A 27,586-nucleotide genomic window follows, 5' to 3' on the forward strand; every position below is an offset into this window, starting at 1 on the left:
TGCCATACCTACCCTTCTTGATATGGTGATGTGGTTTCTTCTGTAAGTTCTTCATTTTAAGACTTTACTCCAGCTAGGCTTCAGTTGGTTATTTAGGATGATTTTTTCTATAATTTAGTTGTATTTCCAGTTAGGGTCCTAGGGGAAGGTTGGTGTAGCTTCTACCTACTCTGCTGCCATCTTGGGTGGATCTCTTGCATATATTTCTTTGTGTTCAAAGAAACTACTGCAAAATATTTTCCAAAGAGTTTTTCAATTGAAGGAATACTTGGGATGTCAATTCAGATTTGAAAATGTACATTGAATTGTCTAAATAATTGCTGTTATCATGATGTTTTACTAACAAATAATAGTTAAGTTAAAGGAGCACTTTCTTTGGCTGCAATTCTTTTAAGCACTTTACGTGTATTCTTTCTTTTCAATCTCTCAACAACACTGTAAAGTATGGAGTAGTATTCTAATATTAATTACTCCCATTTAACAATTAAGAAAAATGAGGCACAAAAAAGTTAGTAAGAGGTACAATGTGACAGTGTTTACATAAAGAGAAGCCAAGATCAAGGGCCTAAGTGGTCTTATGCAGATGCCTTGCTCTTAGCTAACACATAATGGTGCTTCCCATATACTAGGCTAGGTCCTCTGGCCATGATGGTGCAAGAGAGTATGGACTCTGGAGTTAGACGAATTTGGGTTTGGATACAATCTATATTATTTGTGCAGCTTGAGAAAATTATTGAAATTCTTAATCTTAATTTTCTCAATTTTAAAATGGAAACAGTAATATTAAACTCAGGGTCATTGAAAAAGTAAAATTTAATGGCACAACTATTCTTGGGCTTGAATGTATAATTTTTTAGCTTGATTTTCAGTTACTTAAGGGATGCATTATACCCTTATTTATCTATAGTTATGGTCATTCATGTTTGTAGTTAATAAATGGAACAACTTTATATGTCCAGTAACCCTACTCCATACTGTTTTGCTTTAAGAATCAGTGTCTCACTAGATAAAGAATATATTTCATGGTTCATTAAAGGTCCCTGAAGAGCCTTATTCTCTATTGCAGGGTTTTTTTTTGCTTTTTTTTTAACTTTTAAGATTTGTGCATTTTTAGGTCTTTGCAGACTAGAGCTAAAATAATCTGTGTTCAAAGTGCCACATTATATATTACAGGTATCTAGTAACAGCCTTGGAGGTAATGAAATTGTTCAGCATTAATTATTTTTAGGAATGTCTCTCCCACTTCCTTAGTCTTCAGCTTCTTTTCTGGGGGTGCAATACTTTTCAGCTTTTTGGAGTAGTTTAGTAGATAGCTGCTGGTAATATAATTAGGAGCTATTTTCTGAAGATTCTGACAGCTTCAGAATGAGGATCAGTACTAATAACTACTTGTAAAGTGGAAAAACTGGTATATATGCCTCAACACAAATATTTAGCCTTGGCTAGTATGGCTCAGTGGGTTGGAGCATTGTCCCATAACTGAAAGGTTGAGGGTTTAATCTCTGGTGGGGTGCATACAGAAGGCAATTAATCAGTGTTTCTCTTTTACATCAATGTTTCTATCTCTCCCTTACTTTCTCTCTCTAAAATCAATGAAAAAAATGTCCTCAGATGAGAATAAAAAAATAGATAAACGTTTAGAGCTTAGTATGAGAATAAAGTCTGGACCTCTTAATTGAGCATTTCTGGGTTGCGATAGTCTGGCTTCAGCCTAATATTTCAGTTTTATTTACTACTTCATCTTCATAAATTTCCTATGCTAGACTGCCAAACTGAATGATTTGCTGTTTCTAATCATTTGCTGTGCTTTCTTGTCTCCTTATCATTGTGGTCATGTATTGGCCTCTTCCTGGTATGTTATTTTCTCCTTCAAAATGAATACCCTATTCCTTGAGACTCAGATCAAACACTTTGTCCGCTAGAAAACCTTCCTGGGTCATGCCAGATAGAAGAAATATATCCTTCCTTTGAACTTGTAGATCATGTAAAGGCATTATTCATTATACCTTCATCAAAAATACTTTGGCATCTACTTTGTGCCTAGCACTATATTAGATACTGGGGATACAGAGTTAAGTAGTATGTACATTGCTCCTATCTTCATGGAGCTTAGCTTGCTTCACCTTACAGTAGAATTAGTTGGGCATTTGTTTATTTTCTATAAGTAATTTATCTTTGCATCCTCTATTGTCCCTAGAATGTTATGGGTTTTTACTAAGTGTTCAACCAACATTTGCTGAAAAAAATAATGGAGTTTTAGAAATCAATGGATTTTGTTTTCATACGTCTAGATAAAATATTTCTTCTCATTCTGATACCTGTTCTTATAGTAATCCAATTATACATAAACTCAGTTATAATGTTTACATGAGTATTTGTGGATGTGTGTGTAGATTTAGGAAGGTGTGCAATAGTGATGGTTTTCATTTTTTATTTAGGTAGTTTTGTCTATTTTAATATATTACTCAGTAATTGAGTTTTATGTGCAGAAGGTCAAACATGTCTGCAGAATGCTCAGAATTTCAGATGATAATTTTCAGTATTTGTGACAGGAAAGCCTCAGTGGAGTTGAAGAGAGGGTTCAAGAACATGCAAGACTGAAATTGGTTTGGTAAATGTAATGAGACCACTTACACCCAGGGATTTGAGACATTGAGTGAAAAAAGTCCAGTGAGTGCAAATTATTATTTTTATATTCTACACATACATTCTATAATAATAACAAGTGAAAATATCCAGTTTCATTTTAGCATAGCTGGTATTTTTTTTTCTGTAGTAATTGCAGGGTTATTGTTTGGGTTATTTAGAAGGTAGATAGTGTTGAGAGAAAAGATGTGCTTCTAAATGAATGTTACTTGCTATCAATGACAGGTAGCCAGAGGTGACTTTTTTTGCAATTTTAAAGTGTAAAAGTGTGACCATATTTTTAAAAAATGTACTAACATATGCAGATATGTTGGAGCTGGCCCCAAACCCCACATTTCAGGGGAAATAAAACCAGTCCACAAACACACTTGTTTCTCCTTGACTTCGGGAATTTGAGCAATAGTAGATTCCAATGTCTTTGACCCCCCTTATCGAATCCGAGTTCTGAAACTGACTTGTACTCCAGAAAGTTCTCATTCACCCAGAGGTGACTCTCTGCTGAGCCCACTGTAGGCTCACACTCTCAAGGCTGGTTCCAATGGAGCTGCGTTTAATGGCAGTTGTGACATTGCTAGCACGATCAGCTTGAGCAACCTCTCTGCTCTCTGAGCCCACCAATTCCAGTTCTGCATATTGCTTTCAGATCCTGCCAATCCTTTTTCCTCTGAATGACTCTACAAACTGAAAACACCCTACATGCAAAAAAGGTTATCAATATCTACCACGCAGGGCTGTTGGGAAAATTAAATAAAATGATATCAGGATTCACTTGATAGCAGGTAATATTTATACCAAAATCAGAGAATCCAGAGGCTTGTGCTGGACTTAGAAAGAAGCAACATTTTCTTCAGTTGAGAAACAAACTGAATCCAGACAGGGAAATGTGTTATATGTGAAGGGCTCTTCACAGAAGTCGACAGGAGAATAACAAGACACACACAGGTATTTAACACATGTTTAGTTGTTCATAAGGTCTATGGGATCTGGAGAATGGGGAAGATATGTGATTGTGGAAATATAAATTGAAAAGGTAAAAGGTCAGATTTATAAGAGTGTATACTCCACAAGAGAAACATGAAAGGAAAAACTACTTAAGGATGTGGGTCTTTTCTAATATCTAAATGAGTGGTGTTGAGAGGGTATTTCAGATGCCTCTTAAGAAAGGTAACAATGGAGGTAACCAAAAATAATATTTGAAGACAAGTGTTTAGAATCAATTTACAAGAAGAGTGATTGAAAGGTACTTACAAAGCACTGCCTGTTAAAAAATTGAAACATCTTAACAAAAAGATGAAAGTGAACCATAAACTTGGTTGGGAATAAGGGCAAGAACGAATTGAGTTTGCATGTTGCTAAGATGATGAGGCCTTCTTTTAATATCATATCATAATATAATACTATGATAAACATATCTTTCAAAATCTAGAATAATTTTTCAGATTTGTAAGAAGGAAAAACAAGTTATTTTTATAATGTTAAGAAATGGAAGTAATTTTGGCATGCAAAAGGGGAGCAAATATTCATTTTCCCTTCAAATGTCTCAAATATTTTGAAATCTATTTTATAAAAATAGTGTGATATGTTTATGAAGTGATAATAAAAAATTCCTTCAGGAAAATAGAAAGTCAAAGACCTGAAAGAATGAAACGGAGACCCAAGCACAGAAGAATGCGATTGCTGTAGAGATAGAAAAATGATGATGATGAGAATCTAAATTACATAAAATCAAAGAAAAACGAGTGAATCTCAAGATGAGAAATTAAACAAAGCTCTACTTAATGCATTCTAAAGTGCCTGAGGAGATGATAAGAATGGAGGTTGAAGGCCTTGTTGGAGTATTACATGAGTCTGTCAAGTTTGCACCAAATGAGAAAATGTGGATAATGGAAAATTTCTTTACGAAACTGTTTCAGTGAAAGGAACAAGATATGTGCTAACATCAACTAAGAAATAAAGGAACAAAGATTTTACAATTAACTTTCAATTCAAATGGTGAATAGAGGCCTCTAGTTATTTACATAGGAAAATTCTCTTGAGACACATATCCTCAACTCTCAGTGGTATAAGAATTTTAACACTGCCCAAGAAAACTTCTGATCTATTGGAGAGAGGTGACAACACCAGGATAAGTTATTTGTGCCTGTCCTCTACTTTTTATTTCTATTCTTCACCTTGGCAATCTCTCCCAGACTCTCTGACCCTAGTCTACTTCCTTCAATCAACATGACACATCGTTACCAGATTAATCTACCAGATGAATTTACTTGACTAGTCTACCTGATTAATGCTACCTGATTAATGATTCTGAAGGTCAAACCTATAATACTCCTGCTGCCTTCACAAATCTTTAAATGTCTTCTTAGCACCATAGCATCAGATGCAAACTCGTTAACCTAATCTGTCCTCTTCCTACATAGATACCCCCAAGTCTCTTTTACATACACCCTGTGGCCGGCAAAGTGATACCATCCTTTTGGCAAATACAATGACATACCATCCTTTTACCAAACATGATGCCCCCATTTTATTTCAGCCTTTCTTTTTTCTCTGTCTATATGATGAATAGGAGTGTAACAGTGTACAGAGATGAGTAAGAATTTATGTTGTACACTTGAAGAAATATATGAAAAGAAATGAGGATTGAGACAACCAGTAAAAAGAGAATAAGAAGGCACATGGAAAAAAGGAAAAAGTAATTTTATAGATTCTGTTATCATTTTCTTTGTACATTAGTGATGTTATACTTCTGTCAAGAGGCCTCTGTGGTCCCATTGGTGGAGGCACTTCTTTCTGGCCCAGTGAGTAAGATATGCCAGGAAGATGGCGATATATCCACCCAAAGAAAGGCATGCTATGAACCATCACTGAATAATTCCTTATAGTTTCCTTATGAACCCCTGTGTTCATCTGTGACAGAAAAATCCATTTGTTAGAACAGCTTAAACTTTTATCTGCTTTTGTTGGAATTATGGTAGGACAGTAAGAGAACATGTTTCAATAAATAGATTTGGACAACTTGTGAAAAAGAAGGCAAAGTGAGTGATGACCTGGACTAAGAAATTCTTTAAAAAATGAAAATATGATATAAAAATATCAAAAGATATATCTACTTATTGTACTCTGCACTGAAATTACTGAACTTGAGATCAAGATTCTAAAAATAATTTTAAGGGCATAATGAACAAAAATGATTAATTATGAATATTTTACATGAAAAGTTTTTTGTTATAGCTTGCATGTTTGATGAAAGAATTAACACTGACTTAAGAGAAGAATTTGAAAAATAGGAGATGCTATAATACCACATTCATTCATCCATCCATCCATTCACCTATCCACTCACCCACTCATTAGCAAATTCATGTCCAGTGCTCTGTGAACCACTCAGTCTATGAATGTGAGAGTTTAGAGGTATATATGTGAGGGGATATATAACCTACCATTTCAGATTTATAATGAGAATTTATGGGGTCTCATTAAAAAGAAAAGGTAAAAAGGAAGAAAAACATAATTCTTAGTATAAAATTTTATTAGGATTGCAAACACATTGTAGTGCTTGTATATTAAATAATCCTAGAAAAGAGCTGGTCATATGTACAAAAATATTTTATATTAAAAATGTTTTTAAAAGAAACACTAATTATGAGAGATAATAGTGAAACATCAGATTTTTGGAAATTATTTAGGTTGAAGATGAGAAAAGTAAACTATAAATATGCATAAAGTGTTTAAATGCATTTGCTAATAAAATCTTGTATAATAAAAATAAAGATAAATGAGAAAATGTAATTGCTCTATGTGAAGTAGTATTCTGAAATTCTAGGATTAAAAGATACTAAATAGACTTTTGAGGCAGAGCAATGTAGAATGCAACCCAGTCTAATTGTTTGGGTTGATGTTTGACTTTTCCTAATTACACAAACCACATGTCTATCAGTGAAAATAACAGACTGTGATCTAGTTCTAGCACTGCTACAGAAATCAAGAATCCCTCTCCCTTATGAATTGCTCTAAGCATTTTGATCCCTTATCTCTTTGTATTTTTGTTTTTGTTTTGTTTTGATCTGTACTTTTTTTATTCAAGTGCATCAAATTAAGGAGAAAGTTTAATCAGTACTCTATAAGAAAATCTTTCTGGAGTTATCATAAATATTTGTCATTTAGAATAGTTCTCATGATAATGAAATAAGACTCAGGGTAATCAATTATAACTACATTTTTGGCTTCCACCAAAAAGTTAAAATTTGTCTCACTGGATCCTCAAATGAAAGGAGAAGGACAATGAATGTCAGTCAATCAATAAGGGGCCCTGTTGTATTCGTTGATCATGGGAGACCTGGAGGTTCTACTTATTTAAAGCCTAAATCTTTTGTATGGTTCATCAAAATAAAACAAATCACTAAACCTGGGCATTGACCTTTGGGAGGTGAGCAGCTTGAATATTAGAACATTTTATGTAATGAAACTTGGAGAACACACTAAGTATTGGTAGATTTTTGTGTGTGTGTGCGTGTGTGTGTGTGGCAGAGAAATGGCTCATAATTCAAATAATGCTAAGCATACTAAAGACAAAGCTATTCTGAGTGTGCAGCATGGCATGTCAGAGTTTGCCCTATACGACAAAGGAGCCTAGGTAAGAGCCAGGGAGTCAGGTGTGAGCTCAGCTGTCACTTACTAGCATCTCTGTGGGTCAAATTATTTAATCTTCATGGTCTTCTGCCTCATCTTTAGAATGAGGGAAAACTACCAGTGATATTTAAGGTTCTTTTTATCTTCAATACTTTGGGCTGTAAGGATACACCGAGGAAGATAAATTCCATAAGCAAATAAAGGTTAATACATAAGGATTTTCTTTCAGCTTTTTCAAGGCTACTCTTTTCACACCCCTCAGATGACCATTGTTGACCTTATTTCTCATTGTTTTATTTACATAAGCTATTTTAGATTTTGGGTTTGTCTTTTTTTTTCCCCTGACCAACTGTATTTCCTCTATCCCAGCTATTTTCACTCTCCCTCATGTCCTGAACCAGCAATAATACATATGAATATAATTTCACTTGGGGTACAGCCTTGTTATCTGGGCCATAAGAAATTTCTCCAAGAATCAAAATGTTTACATTTCCATTATGAGAAACTTAGAGGTTCCTGCCACTTAAAAAGAACCACTTTAAACATTATTTTGAATGCCATTTTTAGAGAACTGAATTTTGCTTTGAAAAATGGATGGGTAAAATTTAGGATTGTTCAGGGCAGCAGAAGAACAGGGGCTAGAGAGTGTAAAGAGTGCTGGGTTGGAGTGTGACATCCTCTTTCATCACTGCCATCCACCACACACCTACTAGGTGCCTTCTTGAATGGTTCAGGCCTTTGAGATCTTGTTCTGATCATACAGATACATTGATACAATGATAATCATGGCCTCTTTGGACTAACCACTTGAGTATATTTCTGTTACTTTTACATATGCTATTTTTGTTCCATGATTCAAAAGGGTAGTATTACTTTTCCCATTTTATTGATAAAAATCTGAAGCAATGTAAATGGTGAACTATATTTTAAGTCCAAACATGTGAGTCCAAATTTTCTTGCAAAAAATCATGGCTCTGTAACTTTTGAGACTAGACTAGTAAATTCCCTGTACTTTTCCATTTGTAAAAATGAACACATTTAGTTACTGAGTTGCAAATAAAGATGAAATGGTGCTTAGTAACTGAACTAACAAGCAAAAGAGAGACAGACTCATAGATAGAGAGCGGGATAACAACTAACTGGGGGGTGGGGGAAGGTTAGAGGGTAGAGGAATTGAGCAAAAGGAAAAAGGACTCATGGACATGGACAACAGTGTGGTGATTGCAGGAGGGAAGGGGTATAAGGGGACTAAATAGTAATGGGAAAAATACAATAAAATCTTTTAAAAAATAAAATGATGCATGTGAAAGTGTGAATTCAAGGTACAGGCTTAATAGCTCAATAAACGGAGTCCCTGACTTCTGGGTGCAATGTAACTTGTCTCACATTTTATCTTATGTTAGCTCTATAAATTGTACAAAACATTATTGCCATCTTAAAGATGGAGAAATGGAGACATACAAAGATTAAGTGGTAAAAAATACCACTTAATATCTGAGGTTTCACAACAGATAATGCCCGAGATGGTACTGAACATATACTTTCTAACTCATAGTCCAGACAGTTTCTGCTACTAAGTTGTCTTTACATTTTTCACCAGAAAGATAAATAAACATGGTTGTAAAGAGGTGTAGTATGTGGTAGAAACCCCATGAATGTTCGAGACAAATAAGTCTGGCTTCAATTGTATCCTCACTACTAACCATTTGTGTGATTATGTTACTTAATTTTTTGAGTTTCAGTTTCATATCTGTTAAATGGACATAATGAAGATTTTGTTATGGAGTTCTTGTAAGACTTGGGTGTAAATTGTTTAAGTGATACCCATTTGGAACTTAATAAAGAAGAGCTACTATTTTTAGTAGCAATAATTACTATTTAATTACAATTTATAATTATATGAGTTTATAGCTACTTTTCCCTCCTGCAGTGAACAACAGCATAGTGTCTATGATATATCAAGTGTTGTCTGGGCTGTGGGGCCAAAAAGATGATCAATACTTTGCATTAGGGTCTCACCATCAACAATTTTCAATACTTCCTTATTAAGTGAGATATTGTTGTATTAAATGTACGTGACTGGTTTTCACAAATTTTTAAGATTTTTAAAATATAGTTTGCTTAATTTTCTCCCTTGAGATAAAAAAGCCAGAACTACCTAGTTCAAATGCTCACAGTGAGGGTGGGGTAGTATTCTGCTTTTAGGTTCCTGGACGTGTACTAGTGACCACACACCTGTGAACCTCTGAGGCATGCAGACAGAAAGAAGGTGGGGCTGGGGGTTCATGTGCTGGGCTCATAATCGTTCTTTTTTAGCCTTCCAAATTATTACAATGATCACTTCTCAAATTAGTAGTGGCTTACATATGTAAAATGATTTTATCTTTCATAAAACTCCTTTTATATATTTATCAAGACATATCAAATATTAATTTCATGATATTTCAGAGTCAGAATATAACTTTCAGGCTTAACATTTTTTTTCAGAAGAGAACAAAAAATGAAAGACAGAAATTCATGTTCCCTGTTCTTCCTGGGAAGTTATAAAGCAGCTGGTTGAATTTAATAACACTAAGGAATGTTAGTATAAGATCTTTATGCATCTCATGATTCTCAGCTATTAAATACAACCATACTGATGAAATGGTTGTAATTATTAATTACAATCATACTGACGAATAACTGGATTAGAAATATGGCCTTATTGCTGCTCGCCCCAAGCCCAACTTTAACTGATGTCCACATTTCACCCAGAGGAAGAGATATTTAGCCAAAGCACAAAATGGATTAAATTCAGGAACTCATTTATTTATTCACTGAACAATTTGTTTTGGTGTATTTATAATGTTCCAGATAAGAAAGATAAAATGTTTGACAGAAATAGCTACTGTGAACCTTAAAGTCTAATGAGGGACAAAAATAGAAATAATCACATAAGTAAACATGAAACGATACTTTAATAAGAGCTGTGAGAGCTGCATGGTTCTATGAAGGCCCGCAAAAGGCAGATTTGATCTAGTGAGGAGTCAGGAAACACTTTCAGGGACAATGAAGATTGAGCTCGAACCCGGTGAAAAAAGCAGGAGTAAGGGGCCAAAACCAGGGAGAATGAAAAAGGGATGGGAATAACTGGGAGGGAAATCAAGGGATGTGGTATAAGGCAAGTCTGAGGAAGGGGTCGGACCACTCATAGCTTTGTAGATTATGCTAAATGTTGTTGTGCATCTCCTAAAAGCAATGGGAAGCTGTGTAAGAAGTGTTTTAAGCCAGTGGCTTGGATTTTGTTTTTTTGTTTGTTTGTTTGTTTTTCTTTTTTGTTGAAGGTATGAGATACATGCTTATGTTTACATTTTTAAAAGATTATTCTCCATACTGTTATGAGAAGAATAGATTGGAGGGAACAAAAAGGTTACTTGAACCATGGTAGCAGTGGAAAAAAGGAAAAGAATTAAAAGATCTCAGGCTCATAGACTTCTGTCTCCAACATACATCTCTCTCCAAATGAAAGTAACATCAGTTTTGAAAATCATCTTTTGTGATGTACACCAAAGAGTCCCATGTACTTTTGGAAATTTGGTCACAGAGGACAATAGATGACTGATACAATGACCTGACTGCACATTTCATATTGTCCTTTAGTTTTTGAAACTTAGAACTCATAGTCACCACAGTGACTTAATGGAGTCATTACCAATGGATAAGGAAATGTTGTCCACATGCCTCTTCTGACCCCACTTGGACATAGGTCACTGTTTCTAACAAGTTGTGGTTTGGAGCCATGCAAGTTTTCAGAGGAAATTGGCCTTCCAGAGAGGCATATGAACAGACAATGCGTATTGCCACCATAAAATCTCTAATGAATATTAAGGGTGGCTTTCATTTGTGATGATTGAAATGAACTCATAAATTCTCTCTCTAGGGTGAGGGACTTTTTTCCTCCCTGTGGAGAGTTTTAATGGATTTTGGGGCATTCTGAATGATTTGGCAAGAAGTCAGAGGTACTTACGCAGTCACCCACAAAGGGCACTTAGTTTCTTGCATGCGACAGTCACCACCACAAAATATTTTCTGTAACAACCCAGAATGATTGATGCAACCCACTGTAAGTCATGACACGGTGAAAACTGAAAAACTGGAAAAAGAAGTGGTTAAAGACACTACAGCTTTAAAGACAAATTTGAATTTTAGAGTAGGGTTATTTCCTTTTAGAAAAAAAGACAGACCCACCACCTGCAAAAAATTTAGAGCAGTTGTTTGTGGCAAGGGCCGTCATATTCTGAGGCTACTGAGAGCTCCTACTGCTCTCTGTATGGAGTAGATTAAACTGTTCCCACACAGTGATAAATATATCACAAAGAGCCATAACAGGAATACAGTATGTTGTAACAGTTAATGGTACAACTTCCAGTTAAAACAATATTCTTAGAGTTTCTTTGGCCAGTTCCCATTTTTTGTGTGCTATTTTTGATAAGTTAATTTTTCACATTTGCTGAATCAATATCTTTCAAAGCTTTACAGGATTGAAGAGGAATATTAGAGGCGAGAGGTCCAGGGAGCTTTGCTAGCTCTGTGGGCCTGCTTAACATTCTGAAAAGTGCAAAAATAATCTATGGACACAGCAGATGAGGATTAAGATTAAAAATATTATCAGTTCTAAATTTTCTGTATAGTTAGAAAGAAAACGATGAAGTAACTTGAAGCAGTAATTACCCAAAAGGCATTCAGATTTTACCAAGGAATGTGGCAGAGAATCTCTTCAGAGAAAGTAATTTTCAATGCTAGACATTTAACACTTGAAGTAAAAAGAGTATAGGCAAATTTGTTGTAGGAGTGTATTCCTTTGAGGAATGAATCTATGATCCTGCTGCTTATTTCAGGAGTTAGATACTCTGAAGGAAGTTAATCCAAATGTCCTACATCCTTTTTATATGAAGAAATTATTACTACAATTTAAGACACTGAATGCCTCTTTGATACTGGACAGCAGAGCGTGATTCAGTGGGGACATTTTTCTGAGCGTAGACTTGGCTCTCAATCGGGATCCCTTGAATGGGAAAGTTCTTAACTTGTGAAGATGCTGGGATGGAGGACAAGGCAGGTGGTAGAGCCTATAATTGCCTTAGCTATAGAATAAATAGCTAAGACTAGATGACCATAAGACCTTTTACAGGGATAAACTTGGATCAACTTTGTGAAGGGATAAATAGCAGTTGTGGGTTATATCAAGCCATCATCTGGGCAGATAGGAGGACCTGACTCTCATGAAAATATTTCCAAGCTCAGAGCCTTATACTTTAAGAGTTAAAAAGGTAAACCCCTTTCATTACCCTCTTTTATAATAATTAGGCAATAGGCAATGTGTAGTGCTCTTCTGACTTGGATGTCTTGCCATTGCATACTTAATATGGCGCTTGTATATGAAAAGTTGATATATGTAGTTCTGTTTGTGAAGGAGAACTAGGGACCTCATTCTAGATGAGAATCAGAGGCCTTTGGAAGCCTGAAAATTTGAAGGAAAGAAATGACTTTGGAAGAAAGAATTACAACACATCTGATGATCCCCCCAAAAGCAATCTGTTTCACAATTTTGTTATAATCACATTATGTTATAATACAGATTTGTCAATGTGGGATCCCATGAAGCAACAGAATCACTTGAGGCATGTATTACTAAGGTCTGCCTACTGCAGACTTATGGAATCAGAATTTCTAGAATAGACATTCTTTTATAAGCTCTTTAGGTGATATTTTTATGCTCACCGAAGTTTGAGAATCCTTTTAATCAAAGAAAACAATTCATTATTCCTTACTTTTTCAAAATGATCTTCACCTATGCATAAGTCTTCTTAAGATCTTTGTCTCTCTCTCTCTCTCTCTCTCCCTCTCTCTCTCTCTCTCTCTCTCTCTCTCTCTCTCTCTCTCTGTAAACCCCTATCTCCTTGCTGGGATTTTAGTTGAAAGTCTGAATTCTATTCCTGTGAGACAGTCAAGCAGTCAAGTCACTTTTGGGACCTTGTGCCGATCACACAGCAATGGGACGCACTGGGTAGTCCTTGGGAATTCTCACTACCCAAGGCTCTTATGATCAACCTGCATGAAAATATGCAGAGCCTCTAATGGGTGCAGCTGATAAATCCCCAGAGGCAGTTTTGTGCTTTCCAAAGTGACTTGGTTAAAATTCCCATTACAGAGTGTTTGGGACTTTTGATAAATCACGGAGTAAAAAAAAATCCCCAGACAAACCACCAGGCCATTTACCATATATCTTCCAGACATTTCAAAATGCTTTTGAATATAAATAGCATTTATGATTATAATAACATAATCATTTTTTTAGTAACTGTGAAAATAGAATCTGATTTTCTATAGTGGGTCATTGTTGAGTTCTTTCAAGCTTAACAACCAAGCTGAAATGAAATCCATTCATCTGACTCATTTGTGCAAATTTCTCTAATTTATGGGTACCTTATTTATTTTCTATGCTGCTGTTTTTCAACCCTCTCTTTTGCTAACTCCTTATTAGTAAGAATGTTTTAGTGGATTGTCTTCCTGTAGTTCTAGTGGCCACGGAACTCTCTGACAACACTGCTGTATGAGCTCAGCCCCCTAATACAGCGTTCTACCTAATTGCTGGGGAACAAAAGTCATCCCTTCTGTCAGAGGGTCAATGAAAATGCCCAGTTTTGATAACTGTGATGCCCAATCACTTTGGTAAGGGCTCCCGATATAATTTGGTCATGAATGCTAGATCCTGACATATTTGAGCCAAGCTGATATGTTTGAAAGGGATCTCAAGGTATTGTTTATATGTGTGTGTTTGCATTTCTGTGCATCAGATAACATTAAACTCACTTAAAAATGTGTGAAAGGTTTTATTTGATTCACCATAACCAAACTTCTTCTGCCTTTATCTTTATTCTAAACCAGCATTTTTTAAGTGGCTTTATATGGTGGTAGCCATATGTGATGCAATCGATTTTTTTAAAACAATATACCTTTAGATGTCAAAATAAGTTGTAGGAAATGAAGATCATTGGAGTTAAATGGTAAAAAAAAAGCCTAATATCTTTGAAATATTTCTGTCAAAAGGCTTTTTGAAATGTGCTTTTCCTGATAGTCTATAACCCTTGGATATCCTTATTCACCACAAGTAGTAAGTATGACTTACTAAGTTGTACTTAGTAAGTTGTACTTATTGTGCATTAACTTAGTATAGAAATGAAAGTGATGAAGAGTCCCCCTTAACGAAAGTACAACTGAATTTAAATTCAGTTAGAGGAACTGCAGTGCAAGTGTGGTCCAAAGGCTGGGCAAATTGTTAGAAAGGTAAGGTTAAGTCTTTACCAGTAACAGAAACAGAGCTAATTAGAAAGTCAGTCTGCATATGTGAAATTGGAAGTGAATAAACTACGATGTCTCTTTTCTTTCTATTGTCTAGACACATGCCCCACTCCCCATCCAACTGGCAAGGAGACAGTACATTGGCTTTCCTTCTAAAATTATACCCATCAACCAATTACCAAGGTACATTAAACCCCTAGTATTCACAAAACATTTTTACATTTTTAGTGTGGCTAGTATTGTACTTACTACAATGTTTAGAAGTTTATGCAGCATGGTACAAGGAGAAGGCCATTAGACTTTCAAGGAGGAGACCTTGAGTTTAGAGTTGGAGCCCATGGCATACATAATCACGTTATTGCCTGAGGACCAGTTCCTCCTTCTGTGTAGTAAGGAAAATAGAGCAGAGATATAATTAATTAATTAATTAAGTATATTATGTTATTCATTTTTTAATCTTCACCTGAAGATATGTTTTATTGACTTTGGAGAGAGAAACACATTGATGTAGGAGAGAAACATTGATCATTTGCCTCTGGTACATGCCCAGGCTGGGGAATCAAACCCTCAACATAGGTATGTTCCCTGACCGAGGATCTAATGTACGGTCTTTTGGTGTTTGAGATGATGCTCCAAACAACTGAGCCACCTGACCGGGGTGAAATACACATATTTCAGAAAGCTGTATCTAAAAACCAGGTGGAAATGAAGCATTTTATTGAGCTCTTTGACTTGCTTTTGATCTTGAATACTGTCTCTAAACTTCTCAGTATAGCTCCTGGTGTAAATGTGAATACTGTCAGTAGAGTAATGAATGTAGGTATTTTCCATATAGTTTGAGAAGTTCTGTATGATAAACACAAATCCAAATGGCTTTCTTCTCAGCTTTACATGTTCTCTGTGTGTGTCCCTTCTGTTGTTCTAAACCTCACCCCCACTCCATTTCAATTACTTCTCCAGTAGTTTCTCAATCCCTTCAAAGTCTGGTAAGTGTGTGCTTACTACAACTTCTCAAGGGTTGATTTTGAGTTACCCTCCTCTGCCTTCAATTTCTTTCCCTGACTGTTACCGAAAAGTCATCTTTTGGGGTCTTAGGAGGACGTGACAGTGTACTGAGGCCTTGGAAAATAATTGCAAAATACATTGCAAGTTGGAAAAGAAAGAGACAAGAAGAAGGAAAGGAGGATAGAGAAGAGGAGGTAGCACATTTTCTAGTGATAAAATCAAAGTTTATGAATACAGCTGATTGCTAAAGAAAAGAGTGGGGGAGCTTTTGGCTTGCAATGTTCTCCATAATTTGCTTGAGTTTTATTCTGCATGAAGCGTTTGTCCATGTGATATCAAGCCTGGGTTCAAATCTTTACTACTTGTTAGCTTTTTCATTTTAGGTGAGTTAGATACTTTGTGGCTCAGTTTCTTTTTTTGTAAAAGAGGAGACAATAACATTTTATTCAGTTATTAAGAAAATTAAATGATATGCAGTGTGCTATAGCAGGCTATCAGTAAATGTTTGCTCATTTTCCTCTTCCAAGAAATCTGTCTTGTTTCATTCTATACTTTACTAATGAACTATACTGAGTATATGAGTGTGGGAAATAGTGGCTTCTTAACTTACGAGCTATATTCTAAAAAATGTAAGCTATATTCTCTGTCTGTCCAAGGAATGTAAAGAAATTGTCCAGCCATGTAATATGAGAAACAGAGACATTTATTGAAGAAGATACAAGAAACATTGTACATAGGAAAATGATACCTCAGTCCCCTTCAAAGTAGGCACCTTAGGACCTCACAAAGTTCCCTCCATTGCCATCAGCTCCCCCATCATATTTTCCTGAATCTCCTCAATGGTCTGAAATCTCTTCCCTTTCAAAGGTGAATTTAGTTTTGGGAAAAGCCAGACATCACAGGGTGTCAAATCTGGGCTATAGGGGGCTGAATCACCTCAGTGATTTGATGTTTTGCCCAAAAGCTCTGCAAGAGAGGTGATGCATGAGTGGGTGTGTTGTCACGATGAAGCTGACAGTCACCAGTTGCCCATAGCTACAGCCTTCTGAATAATCTGAATAGTTTCTGTGGATGAATGTGCAAGCTTAATGCAAAGTTTGACACAGATTTGTTGCTCTACTCACTCAGTTATTTTGAATGATGGCCACACAGTACACATGCTCACTCAGTGGCATCTACCACACCCTCTCACTAGTACAGTGAAGTTGTCATTGTTCACACATGCGCATTCCAGTCCACTCTCCTTGGCTTCTGTTGGGAACTGCCCTGACTGGTATCAGAAGCTGAAACCCCCGCCTAGGCTAAGGCTAAGGGAACGCCCTTGGAACCGTAAGCCAGCAAGGAGACAAAAGCTTATCTCCCTGGCAGGAATGCTGCTTCTGCTGCTTTATTCATAACTGAACCCCAAAAAGCTTGGTTGGTTAGCCAAAGGCGGGTAATATTCCCTATGGGGGGGAATGACCTAAGACAGGCACGATCACTTTGGGAGGCCCCCCAAAAGAAGGATTTGGGGGGCTGCAGCAAAAGGGGGTGATGGACCCTCGCTCCTCAGCTTTGACATAGCCTGAGTTCTCATTGTCTGGGAGAAAATCTCCTTATTGCCTTAGTTCCCTTGCTTCACCTAAGCCTGAAACAATGACAGGGTGGTGCAGCTCTGTGCTGAAAAGGGCGGATTCCCCGGGTGATCAGGCCTAAGAAAGAATATGTAAATTACTGTGAAACCTTCTTTGTTTAGAATGCTCTCAGTTGAATGAGAGGGGTCCAAGGAGGAAGTTAGTTTGTTCCTCAAAGTCTTACAGCCCTTTGACCCCGACTCAATAGACCAGCAGAGTTCCTTGTTTTCTATAGTTTCTTACTTCCCCCTGATGAGTACTGTACTTTACCTGAATTATTATGCAAAATGAGCCCAATAAAAGCAGGTATGGATGGTAAATCAGCATGATCCCCATTGGGGGGGTGGCCATTTCGTCCCTACTTCCCCACAGAAACTAGTTTGTCTCTGTGCATGTTTTTTTTTCTCGAGTGTTTTTTGGCGAGCCATCCGCAGCATTCCATGGTCACTGCTGGCCGGTGACCCACGCATCAGGCTGCCAGGTTACATCAATGTCACGAAAACCATTCTTGTTGTAATAACAATGGTTGCAATTTTTCTAGACAGACCTTATATATCCATATAACTTTTCCTTCAGATCAATATTTTAGAAACATCTAAGTTCTTCTCTTTTGATTATCTGATTTGAAATCAATTGCATGGGGTCAGATCTAGCCACTTCTTCCTTTTAAAGTCCTGATAGTTTATGCAAGTCAAATGTTTTAAGTGGAGATTTATTTTTTTAATGCTAGGCACATAGTAGAACTAAATTACAGGGTTTAGAAGAAAGAGTGGAAAAAAGTGAATGCATGACAGTGGATGAGTATATCTAACTCAACCACCCCATGTAGATATAGGATATTTTTTGTTTACTTTTGCTACTATTCTAAATTGTACCTATATCACTTGTTCAGTTTTTTCCCATTTTGGTAATTGTACCACTACTGATACTTACACAAATGACATCACAGAGAAACTCGGTACCCTTCCATCAATATCCATGTTCACAATTCCTCCAAAATATTTTGTATCTGTTTTCCTTGGAGCAAATGTGTTTTGCAGGGGAAAAACTACCACACTGTACTAATGAAGGCCTCCAATGTCTCTTAAATATTATTTTGTAGAAATCACTAAGTACAGAATTCCTGTTGTTTGTGTAACCACAGCTTAATCGTGGTGGAAGACACCTGCATGGCAATAGTATGGTGCTGCCTATGCACCACAAATGTAGAGACTTGCTCTGGACCCAGTGCTGCCCTTAGCTATCTTGGTTTCCTTTAATCAAGTCTCTTTATCTCTTTGAGCCTTAATGTTTCCAAATTAGATTTATGATTTTAAGTATCAGTATCCAAGACATCTGAATACTAAATTGCACAAACAAGTTTTTCATGTCTACTTAGGAATAATCTTAATTTAATAATCTCATTACCTTTTAAATTTATTATGCTATGTACTTTACAGTATAAAACAAAGGAAAATCATTTTAATTTCTCCTTTAGTATAATGCAGTTAGAAACATACTTTACGCTTTAGGCGATATCATAAAATAATATTTTTGTAACATTGTCAGTTACAGTTTTCGATAAATTAGATGAAAGATGTATTGAGACATGTTTTACACTCATTACATTATTTACTCATTTATGTAAGTACAACATGTATCTCAGGAGGCTGTGAGAAAATTGCAGACTGTGAAGCAGAATGCCTCCACAACGTCTTCTTGCTCTCTAGTGATTTCTGTCACTTCAGTAAAGAGATATCATTTGTAAAGTGTGTGTGAGTGCATTTATGTTGCTTGGAATACTGAAAACATACTCATCTTCTGTACTTTAATAGAGCCTATTTAAACTATTTAAGACTAGAAACATTCAGAGAGTATATAGCCTTGGAATGTCAGAAGTTTAAATGCCACCTACACCTGTTAGAAGCCATTTGCTTGCATGAAAGCTGCCAATTATCATCATAGTTCATGACATTTCTAGGAAATACACTTAACAGAAGTAACAGCTGTCCTCTAGCATCCTTAGTATTGATCGAAGAGGTAGCATGTTTCTTAACAAGTTTTTCACTTGCACAGGAGTAGACATCCCAAGATACAGGTATAAACCAAGTTTTCCAATAAGGTAAAGATTAGGGAAAACAATTCTGGGAACTCAAATAACTCGTTACCAGAAAAATCATTTTATTTATTATATGGGTATAAGAGTTTGAACTCATTTAAACTAATATCAGAATATCAATATCAAAATCATTTAAATTATTTGTATCATAGTATTACCAGTGTCATTGTTCGTTGTGATAGCCCCGTCACTAGATAAGGTAGTGCGGCAGGACCGAATTTAAAAGTATGCCCTTTCTTTATCCAGGTAATATTATGTAGAATAAAGAACTTGGATAAAATGTTTTGCACCAAATTGAGAGGAAAAGGGCAACCTTTTCTCCATCTTTTTGGTTTATTTCATAGATGAGGAGATACTGAGGAAGTAAGTGGTCAATAAACTATAGAAGTTTCACAAATGTTCCCCGTTTCCCATCACCAAAGTATGCCCCACATTTCAGTCACAGCCTTTTATCTAACATTCAACTCTGGTTGTGTTGCTCTCTGGCTTTGGCAACAGTTCTTCCATAGTCCCATTACAAACCTATACTCCCATTCCATTTAAATCAGACTACTTAGCATGGTGTATTAGTTTACTAGGGCAACTACAATAAAGTGCACAAACTGGGTGGCTTAAAACAACAGCTGTTATCTCATCATTTTGGAGGTTAGAAGTCCAAAACCAAGGCTTTGGACAGGTGGCAGGGCCATGCTATGTCTGAAGCCTTTAGAGAAGGATTCTTCCTTGCTTATTCCAGTTTCCGGTGGTTCCAGTTTTTTTGTGGCATGTGACAGCATGACAAATTTCTTCTGCCATTTTCAGAGGACTATCCTCTCCTTCTGCATTTCTACGTGGTCTTCCCTCTGTGATGTGTGTGTCCAAATTCCCTTCTTCTTGTAAAGACACCAGTCAAATTGAATTAGAGGTTCACCCTATTCTAGGAAAACCTCATCTTAACTAATTACATCTACAGCAAGTCTGTTTTCAAATAAGGTCACACTCTGAGGTACTTACTGGGATTAGGACTTTCTACCATTTCATGTGGCCTCCAAATCCTTCATGGCCTAGCCTTAAACCAACTGCCATCTTCAGCATCTCTCTTTCTCCATGTTTGCCATACACGCTGGCTGCAGGACGTTACTCATCACTTCCAGGCCTTACTGAACACTCTTATGTCTCTGGTTCTATTACATGTTCTTCTCATGGCTGGGATGTCCCTGTCTTTTCCCTTTCTGCCTGGTAAATTCTTCATTAGCTCACCATTGTTTCAAGCATTGCCTCCTTTATGAAATTATTCTATATTTTTTCCAGAAAAATCAGCAATGTACCCTCTATGTTTTCCCTGCTTATTCACCTTGGGCTGATACCAAACACATTACACTGGATTTCTATTGTCTATGGATCCACCTGTATTCCCACTAAACTATTAACTCTTGGAGGGTACTACCCATGCCTTCCGTCTTTGGATACCTGGTAAAGTAATAGACCCACAGTAGACGTTTAATAAATGTTAAACAAATAAGAAAGGGCCCCTCCTCCATATATTGAAATATGACAAAAATGATGACAGGAGCCCAGAAGCAATATCTTGTGCCCATGGGACATTCAAGTCCCACTCAGTCTCTTCTAAGTGTGACTAATAGAGGGATTCTGCCAGTCCTCCTCGCAACAGCCAGTCATAAGAAAAGCCTTAAAGCATCGTAAGATTGCCCAATCTGGTGTCCAAAGCTGTGGTGACTTAAAGGCCAGCAACAGATTACTATGTTTCCAAACTGGTACCTTGTCAGGCTGATTTTGAGTGATTCTGTTTACTTACTAACTGCCAGCAGAGAAGATGACCTTTGCTGCCTGAAAAAAAGAAGTTAGTTTTGCATGAGCCATGTGACATACTGATTGTACTAAGAACTAGAAAAAAAAAAATCCATGTTTTTCCCCTAAGTATTTATTATTTTGTAAAGGACGTTTCTTTTTTCTTTCAAAGGAGAAGTGTTAGTTTTCTGAGGTAGCATCTCCACAAAGATGAGCTGGTAAGTTCAAATCAGGATCTACTAGTCATAGAATTAGTGGGCCAGGGTTTAGTGAAGATAGGAACAATATAATTTTTTCAATGGGTAAGGATAGATTTCCTTTCAGTGAATGGTTTGCAGAAAAGCTCAAGGCTCAGAATTAGAAGTCCTGGAATGAGGACCTGAGTTAGTAGAAGAAATTCAAATAGTTTCCCATATGCATAAAATTGTGATAAGTACTTCATAGGAAAGCTGTTAGGGTAAAATAATTTATATTAAAAGGTCTTCAAACCATGAGAAAAAATATTATATAAATCAATAATAGATCATTATCATCATTAAAAAGGTATGGTGACATATCTTATGGATTTTTCCATATAGGAGAAAGTATTTTTTTAAGTGGTTTATGGTGTCTCAAAAATTTTTAAAGATTTTTTTCTGATAATGTCTAGTTAAACATTCATTCTGCCTTGCCATATCTATTTGGGGTTTGAAGGATGTGAATTGAGATTTTGATCCCAATACTTGTTTATTCAAGAAGGTGGTATGCAAACCTATAGACTGGAGTTTATTTCTCCATTAAACAAACACTTTCTGAGCCTTTCTCTGTGCCATGTTCTGTGTCAAAGCTAGCAATATACTTTTCCTTTTCCTTTGAGGTAACCAAAACAACCAAACAAACACAAGCAGAAAAACTTATCAAGCACCTACATGCATTTAGTTGGAGAAGGCCCTCTGTGAAGGTGGCATAGAGGCTGATCCTTAAGGATGACAAGGGGCCAGCCATATGAAAAGCACTTCAAGCAGAAGAGAGAGCTTGGCCAAAACCCCAAAGTAGAGAGCTGAATGGTGTCCAAGCACAGAGAAAAGAACAGCATGATAGAGAAAGAAAGGAAGGGAGTACAAGACAGACAGGCCAGACATCCAGGCCTTCCTAGTTGTGGGAAATGGTGGAGGTTGTTTTAAGTGCAGCCACATATCCACAGTTAAATGCTCATCATCAAATCTAGGTGAAAAGCAGAACTGAATTTCTCTGTAGAAATTTCCCCTAGCTGGTATCTGGGAATAAACAGCATATTCAAATGTCATTATAATACATGTCAGTGAGGGAACATCAGATTAAACTAGAAATGATATTTGTGCAGGCTTTGAAAGTCAGAAGTTGGACATGCTATCAGGAAGTTGGGTCACCCTGTGACCACATCTAAATGAGAGTGGGTCTTGCTTGAATCCCTAAGAAACTCATATTCTTCAACCTTTGTATTGAAGGAGAGTGAGTGAAAATAGCATTTGTTAAGAGTTTCTCTGTGTTAGAAATTTTATGCTATGGTCTTATTTAATCCCAACAACAACCTTACAAAGAAATATTACTTCTCTCTCTACCAATGAGGAAATTGAAACTCAGAGAGGTCAAGTGCTGGAGCCAAGTTTACATGGCTTGGCTGAACTCAAACCTATGTCAGTCCTCCAAAGTCCACAATGCTAATCCCACCACAGGGCCTCCATGGAAGGGTGGCATGGGGAAGAGGGGGCCCCAAGTCAGGCTCGTACAGTAGAGGACAAGTCACCAGAATGTAGGGACCACTTTGGGTAGTTAGAATTCCATGCCCTTAAAAATAAAAAAGGGAATTTGATTTCTCTCCTACTAGTTATTAGTTTTCAGTTAATTACTTTTCTTAAGCTTCTGGGAACAGATGTAAAATTGGCTATTTGGTTTACCATACTACTTGATTGACAAAGAAAAACAGACTTTTCTTTCATTTTCACAGTATAGTTGCAAAAGTTCTGAAATGTTTTCTTATTAGAAAGAAAAATGGAATTTAGTTGCAGGTAACACACTTGTAAAATCCGGTAAATGATTACCTGAGTTTTCCCTTCCCAGAAACGACAAATACAGATGCTTTAAAACTAGAATGCAAGAGTGTTTTCAAGAAGCTGCGCCTCACTGTGGCTTCACGCTTTCTGTGGAAACTTCACTTTGTGTGTGTTGGGTTCGTGAGGGCAATTTGTGACTATTTACAACATACCCGGGCTCTTAAGAAGCTCTTCCATTACACTTTGCATGAAAAGGGAAAGATAGAATTTCAACTAAATGAACACAAACATATATACAGATACATTTATAAACATTTATGGGTACCTATGCACATATATATGAATACATATGATGTGTGTATATTTACCTAACATTATGAAATTTGATTTGCCATGGTAAACATTTTTATATTAAAATTCTATCCCAATCATATTCTATTTATTTCTTTGGTTATTCATTCTTTCATTAAACTGATATGCAATTAAAGTTCATTTTATAATTATATTGTAGTCAAATTTATGGGAATCACAATCACACAAGGGGTTTTGATTGTTTAAATAAATAGGCTATAAAATCACTACCTTTTGTAGTTTTCCAGCACTGGCATAGTTTCAAATGGTAAGGTCTAAAAAAATAACCTGTTCACTCTTGAATCTGCTATAAATTTTTCTGATGAGTGAAGGTAGAAAGGAAATATAATTTTGTTCTTCCTGTTTAAGAATAGCTTTTCTGAAGAGAGGAAGTTCACATGTATCTCTTCAGTGATATTTTATTAATTACATTATTCTTCAGTGGGCAAAGGCAGGAATCATGGTCTATTGATCAGCAGTCTACGTTCCTCTCATGCTTCTGGGGGAAGAAGTGTGAATTAAGTAGGGGACTTTACCAGTACATGTGAAGAGTACTGTGTTCACACAAAAGGTAATTGGAAAAAGTGATGTGAAGTTAGTTCAATCTGTTCTGTCAGGGCTGTACTACAGAGAGGATTTTCTTTCAGCTATGAAGGAGGATGCATACATGGCACAGGTGGTACTGAATTGCATTCTTAATTTAAAAATTACTTGGGAGATTTTTAATAAAATTTTAGCATTTTATTATTTTATATTATCTATAAAAATGAAAAGACAAACTACTTCACAGGATACTGTAGTTTTGAGCTTGGGAGAAGATCTGAAAATGTAGAGAGAGCAATTACTTAAATGTGAGAATGAGCTTCCATGGAAACACTTCATGTCGATGTTTCTGCCATCTCCCTGCAGTGTCATGCTAGTAGCTATGTCTTATGTTAGTTTTATGTAATTAGCTACATGTTCCATATAATTGGGAGCTTAGCAAACAAGATAAACAGATGCAAATATTTCAAAGGGCTGAGTGAAAGAAGAGAGTCAGAGGTGATTAAAATGTGAAGAAATGTAATTAGCCAAAGTTTGCTTAAATGTGAGGCCTGTCCAAAAAGTATCCAGCCTCATACTATGAAAAATAGAGGCATTTATTGAAGATGATACAAGATACAAGAAACATTGTACATAAGACAATGATTCCTCAGTCCTTTTCAAAGTAGGCACCTTGGGACTTCACACAGTTCTCCCAATCACCATCGGCTGACCCTTTGCATTTTCCTGAATCTCATCAATGGGCTGAAATCTCTTCCTTTTGAAAGGTGATTTTAGTTTTGGGAAAAGCCAGAAGTTGCAGGGTGCCAAATCTGGGCTGTAGGGGGCTGAGTCACTTGGGTGATTTAATGTTTCACCAAAAAACTCTGCACAAGATGTGATACATGAGTGGGTATGTTGTCATGATGAAGCTACCAATCACCAGTTGCCTATATTTGCATCCTTCGGAATCATCTCAATAGTTTCCATAGAGAAATGTTCAAACTTAATGCAAAATTCGATACAGATTTTTTTGCTCTACTCATTCAGTTATTTTGAATGCAATGACCACACAGTACACATGCTCACTCAACAGCGTCTACTGCCCTCAGTGACTAGTAGAATGAGGTAGTATAGTTCACGCATGCACATTCCAATCTACTCTCCTTAGCTGCCAGGTTACATCCATGTTGTGCAGACTGCTGTCATTATATTGAGTGGCTGGACGTTTTCCTGACAGACCTCATATATATTACCCACATGCATTTAGTAGACACAAACCCATAGAAATGAAGACATGATGAAAGGACAGGAGAATAGATGCCAACTAGTGTTTGGGACAATGGAAGGTGAATGGAGTACTGGAATAAGTGGCAATCTCAGAACCTGCAGAAGAGGATGCTGCAATGAAGTGAATCAGTGTGTACCACATACTCCTTGAGAGCTTCTACACTTGAAGGCTGCAAGAAAACTAATCCTTCTCCTCCAAAGCCTCCCTAGCACATGAGAGAATTAACACCTAAATAGTTTCAGAGACTAGAACTCCCAAAACTGCCATTTGGGGACTTCTGATGAAAAGACTTTCTTTTCACCAGAAAGATGGGATCACCCACCCATTTACACAGAGCTTCTGGTCTTGATTTTCATAGCATGCTCTAAGTGATGTATCAATAGCCAAGGGTCACTAGATATTTGAAGAAAGTCTCAAAGATGAAAGACAGAGATCAAAGTAAACAGAAGAAAGATATCAGAAAGAAATAAAGGCAAGTCAGGAGACAGAAGGAAAATTATAAAAATGATAACTAATACCTCAGAAAGAAAACGTACTTTCTTTCTTTCTTTCTCATATATGCCATGCACTTTTTAATAAAATATTTTATTTAATCCTAATAGAAATCCCTTTAAGATATTTAACATCTTAAAATGCATCCATGAAATAAAAGCTGAAAAACTCAAACATAACCTATCTATGCTGAAATCTCATCCCATCTCCCTGATTCCCTCCACCCAACTAAATCATACACAAAATGTTGTGTTTCTCATTCTCTCATTTGATATTTTTAAAAACTGTAAATGTGGGTTTTGAAAAAGCATTACGCTATATTTAATTCTTTTGGAAATTTCTTTTCACCTAATTTTGTATTTCCAGCAGTCATCTATATTGCTGCATGTCAATTGATTTTATTCATTTTCACTGCTTTACTTTAAAAACTCTCTTTATGAAAAGAAACCAGAAAGAACTTTTATGAAAAAAATATTAAATACTTCTAGAATAATTAGAAAAATTAATGGAATTTTCTAGAACAAAAACAGTAAACCTTCTGGTCATGGTGGTGGTATAGGTAAAGTGGTACTTGCATCCTCCCACAACCACATCAAAATCATATCTAAACTACAAGGCAAGCCTAACTCAGAAAACCTGAAATCTAGCTGAAGAGAAGTCTTATAACTAAGATATTAAGGAGCCACATGGAGACTAGTAGGAGAGGCAGAGACTCAGAATGGACAGGTCCCACAACTATGTGTGGTGGTTAAAAATCAGAAGGGATATCTCAGCTTAGAAGGTCCCCCCTGAGAAGTGAGGTGTCCCAGACACACACCAAAGTGCCCTAGATCAGGGTTCCCATGCCAGGAAGAGAAGTCCCCATAACTTATGGCTATAAAAATCAGCAGGGATTGTGGCTGAGTGAGATAGAGCAGTGGTCCCCAGTCATTTTGGCACCAGGAACAGATTTCATGGAAGAAAATTTTTCCACAGACTGGGAGAGGGGAACAGAAGGCAGAGCTCAGGCAGTAATGCAAGTGAAGCTTTGCTTTCTCACTTCCTGCTGTGTGGCCAATTTCCTAACAGGACACAGAGCAGATCCAGTCTGTCACCTGGGTATGGGGGACCCCTGAAGTAGAGGATGTCTGAGTCCCAGGCATTCCTCTTAAAAAGCCCACACATGGAGCTACTCAGATTCACTTGCTTTGAGCTCCAGCACTGGGGCAGCACCTCAAAAGACACCAGGGAAATACAGGGAAGAATTGAATTGTTTGCCATCAGGGTAAGAGTTGGAGGGGAAGCTTTGTCTCAGACTGAGTGTTGACAGAGGCCACTGTGCCTGTTTTGTGACAACAGGCACCGTATGGCAGGCAGACACCATATACATTAACTGAATTCAAAGATCTATAAGATAAGAATGCAAAAAACACCCAATAGAGCAAAAACAACAACAAAAAATATGAAAAAATAAGGATAGTATAAGGAATATCTGGACTACTTCACACATACCAACACTTACATTATGTGAGTGCCAGAAGCGAGAGAGCAAAGAACTGAAAATCAATGTAAAAATATAGTGATGAAAAAAGTCCCTTAACCTGGTGAAGAAAATAGACATATAAGTCTAGGAAGTACAAAGATTTTTAAGCAATATGAACCAAAACAGGCCCCCCACAAAAACACATCATAATTAAAATGTCAAAGGTTAAAGACAAACAGGGAATCTTAAAGGTAACAAGAGAAAAATCAGTAACTTACCTATAGGGGAGTTCCCATAAGAATGTCAGTTGATTTCTTAACAGAAACTTTGAAGGCC

General features: G+C 36.6%; 1 protein-coding gene across 1 annotated transcript in view; it reads left to right on the top strand.

The window, feature by feature from the left end:
• Window positions 1–27,586, top strand: part of LOC114488181 (SAM domain-containing protein SAMSN-1) — a 163,718-nt gene that overhangs the window by 79,401 nt on the left and 56,731 nt on the right. Inside the window, 1 exon segment of the mRNA XM_036017922.1 lies at window positions 16,595–16,613. Within this exon segment, the coding sequence (XP_035873815.1) occupies window positions 16,595–16,613 (19 nt within the window).

Source organism: Phyllostomus discolor, chromosome 2, assembly GCF_004126475.2.
Source record: "Phyllostomus discolor isolate MPI-MPIP mPhyDis1 chromosome 2, mPhyDis1.pri.v3, whole genome shotgun sequence".
Classification (NCBI taxonomy): Eukaryota; Metazoa; Chordata; class Mammalia; order Chiroptera; family Phyllostomidae; genus Phyllostomus; species Phyllostomus discolor.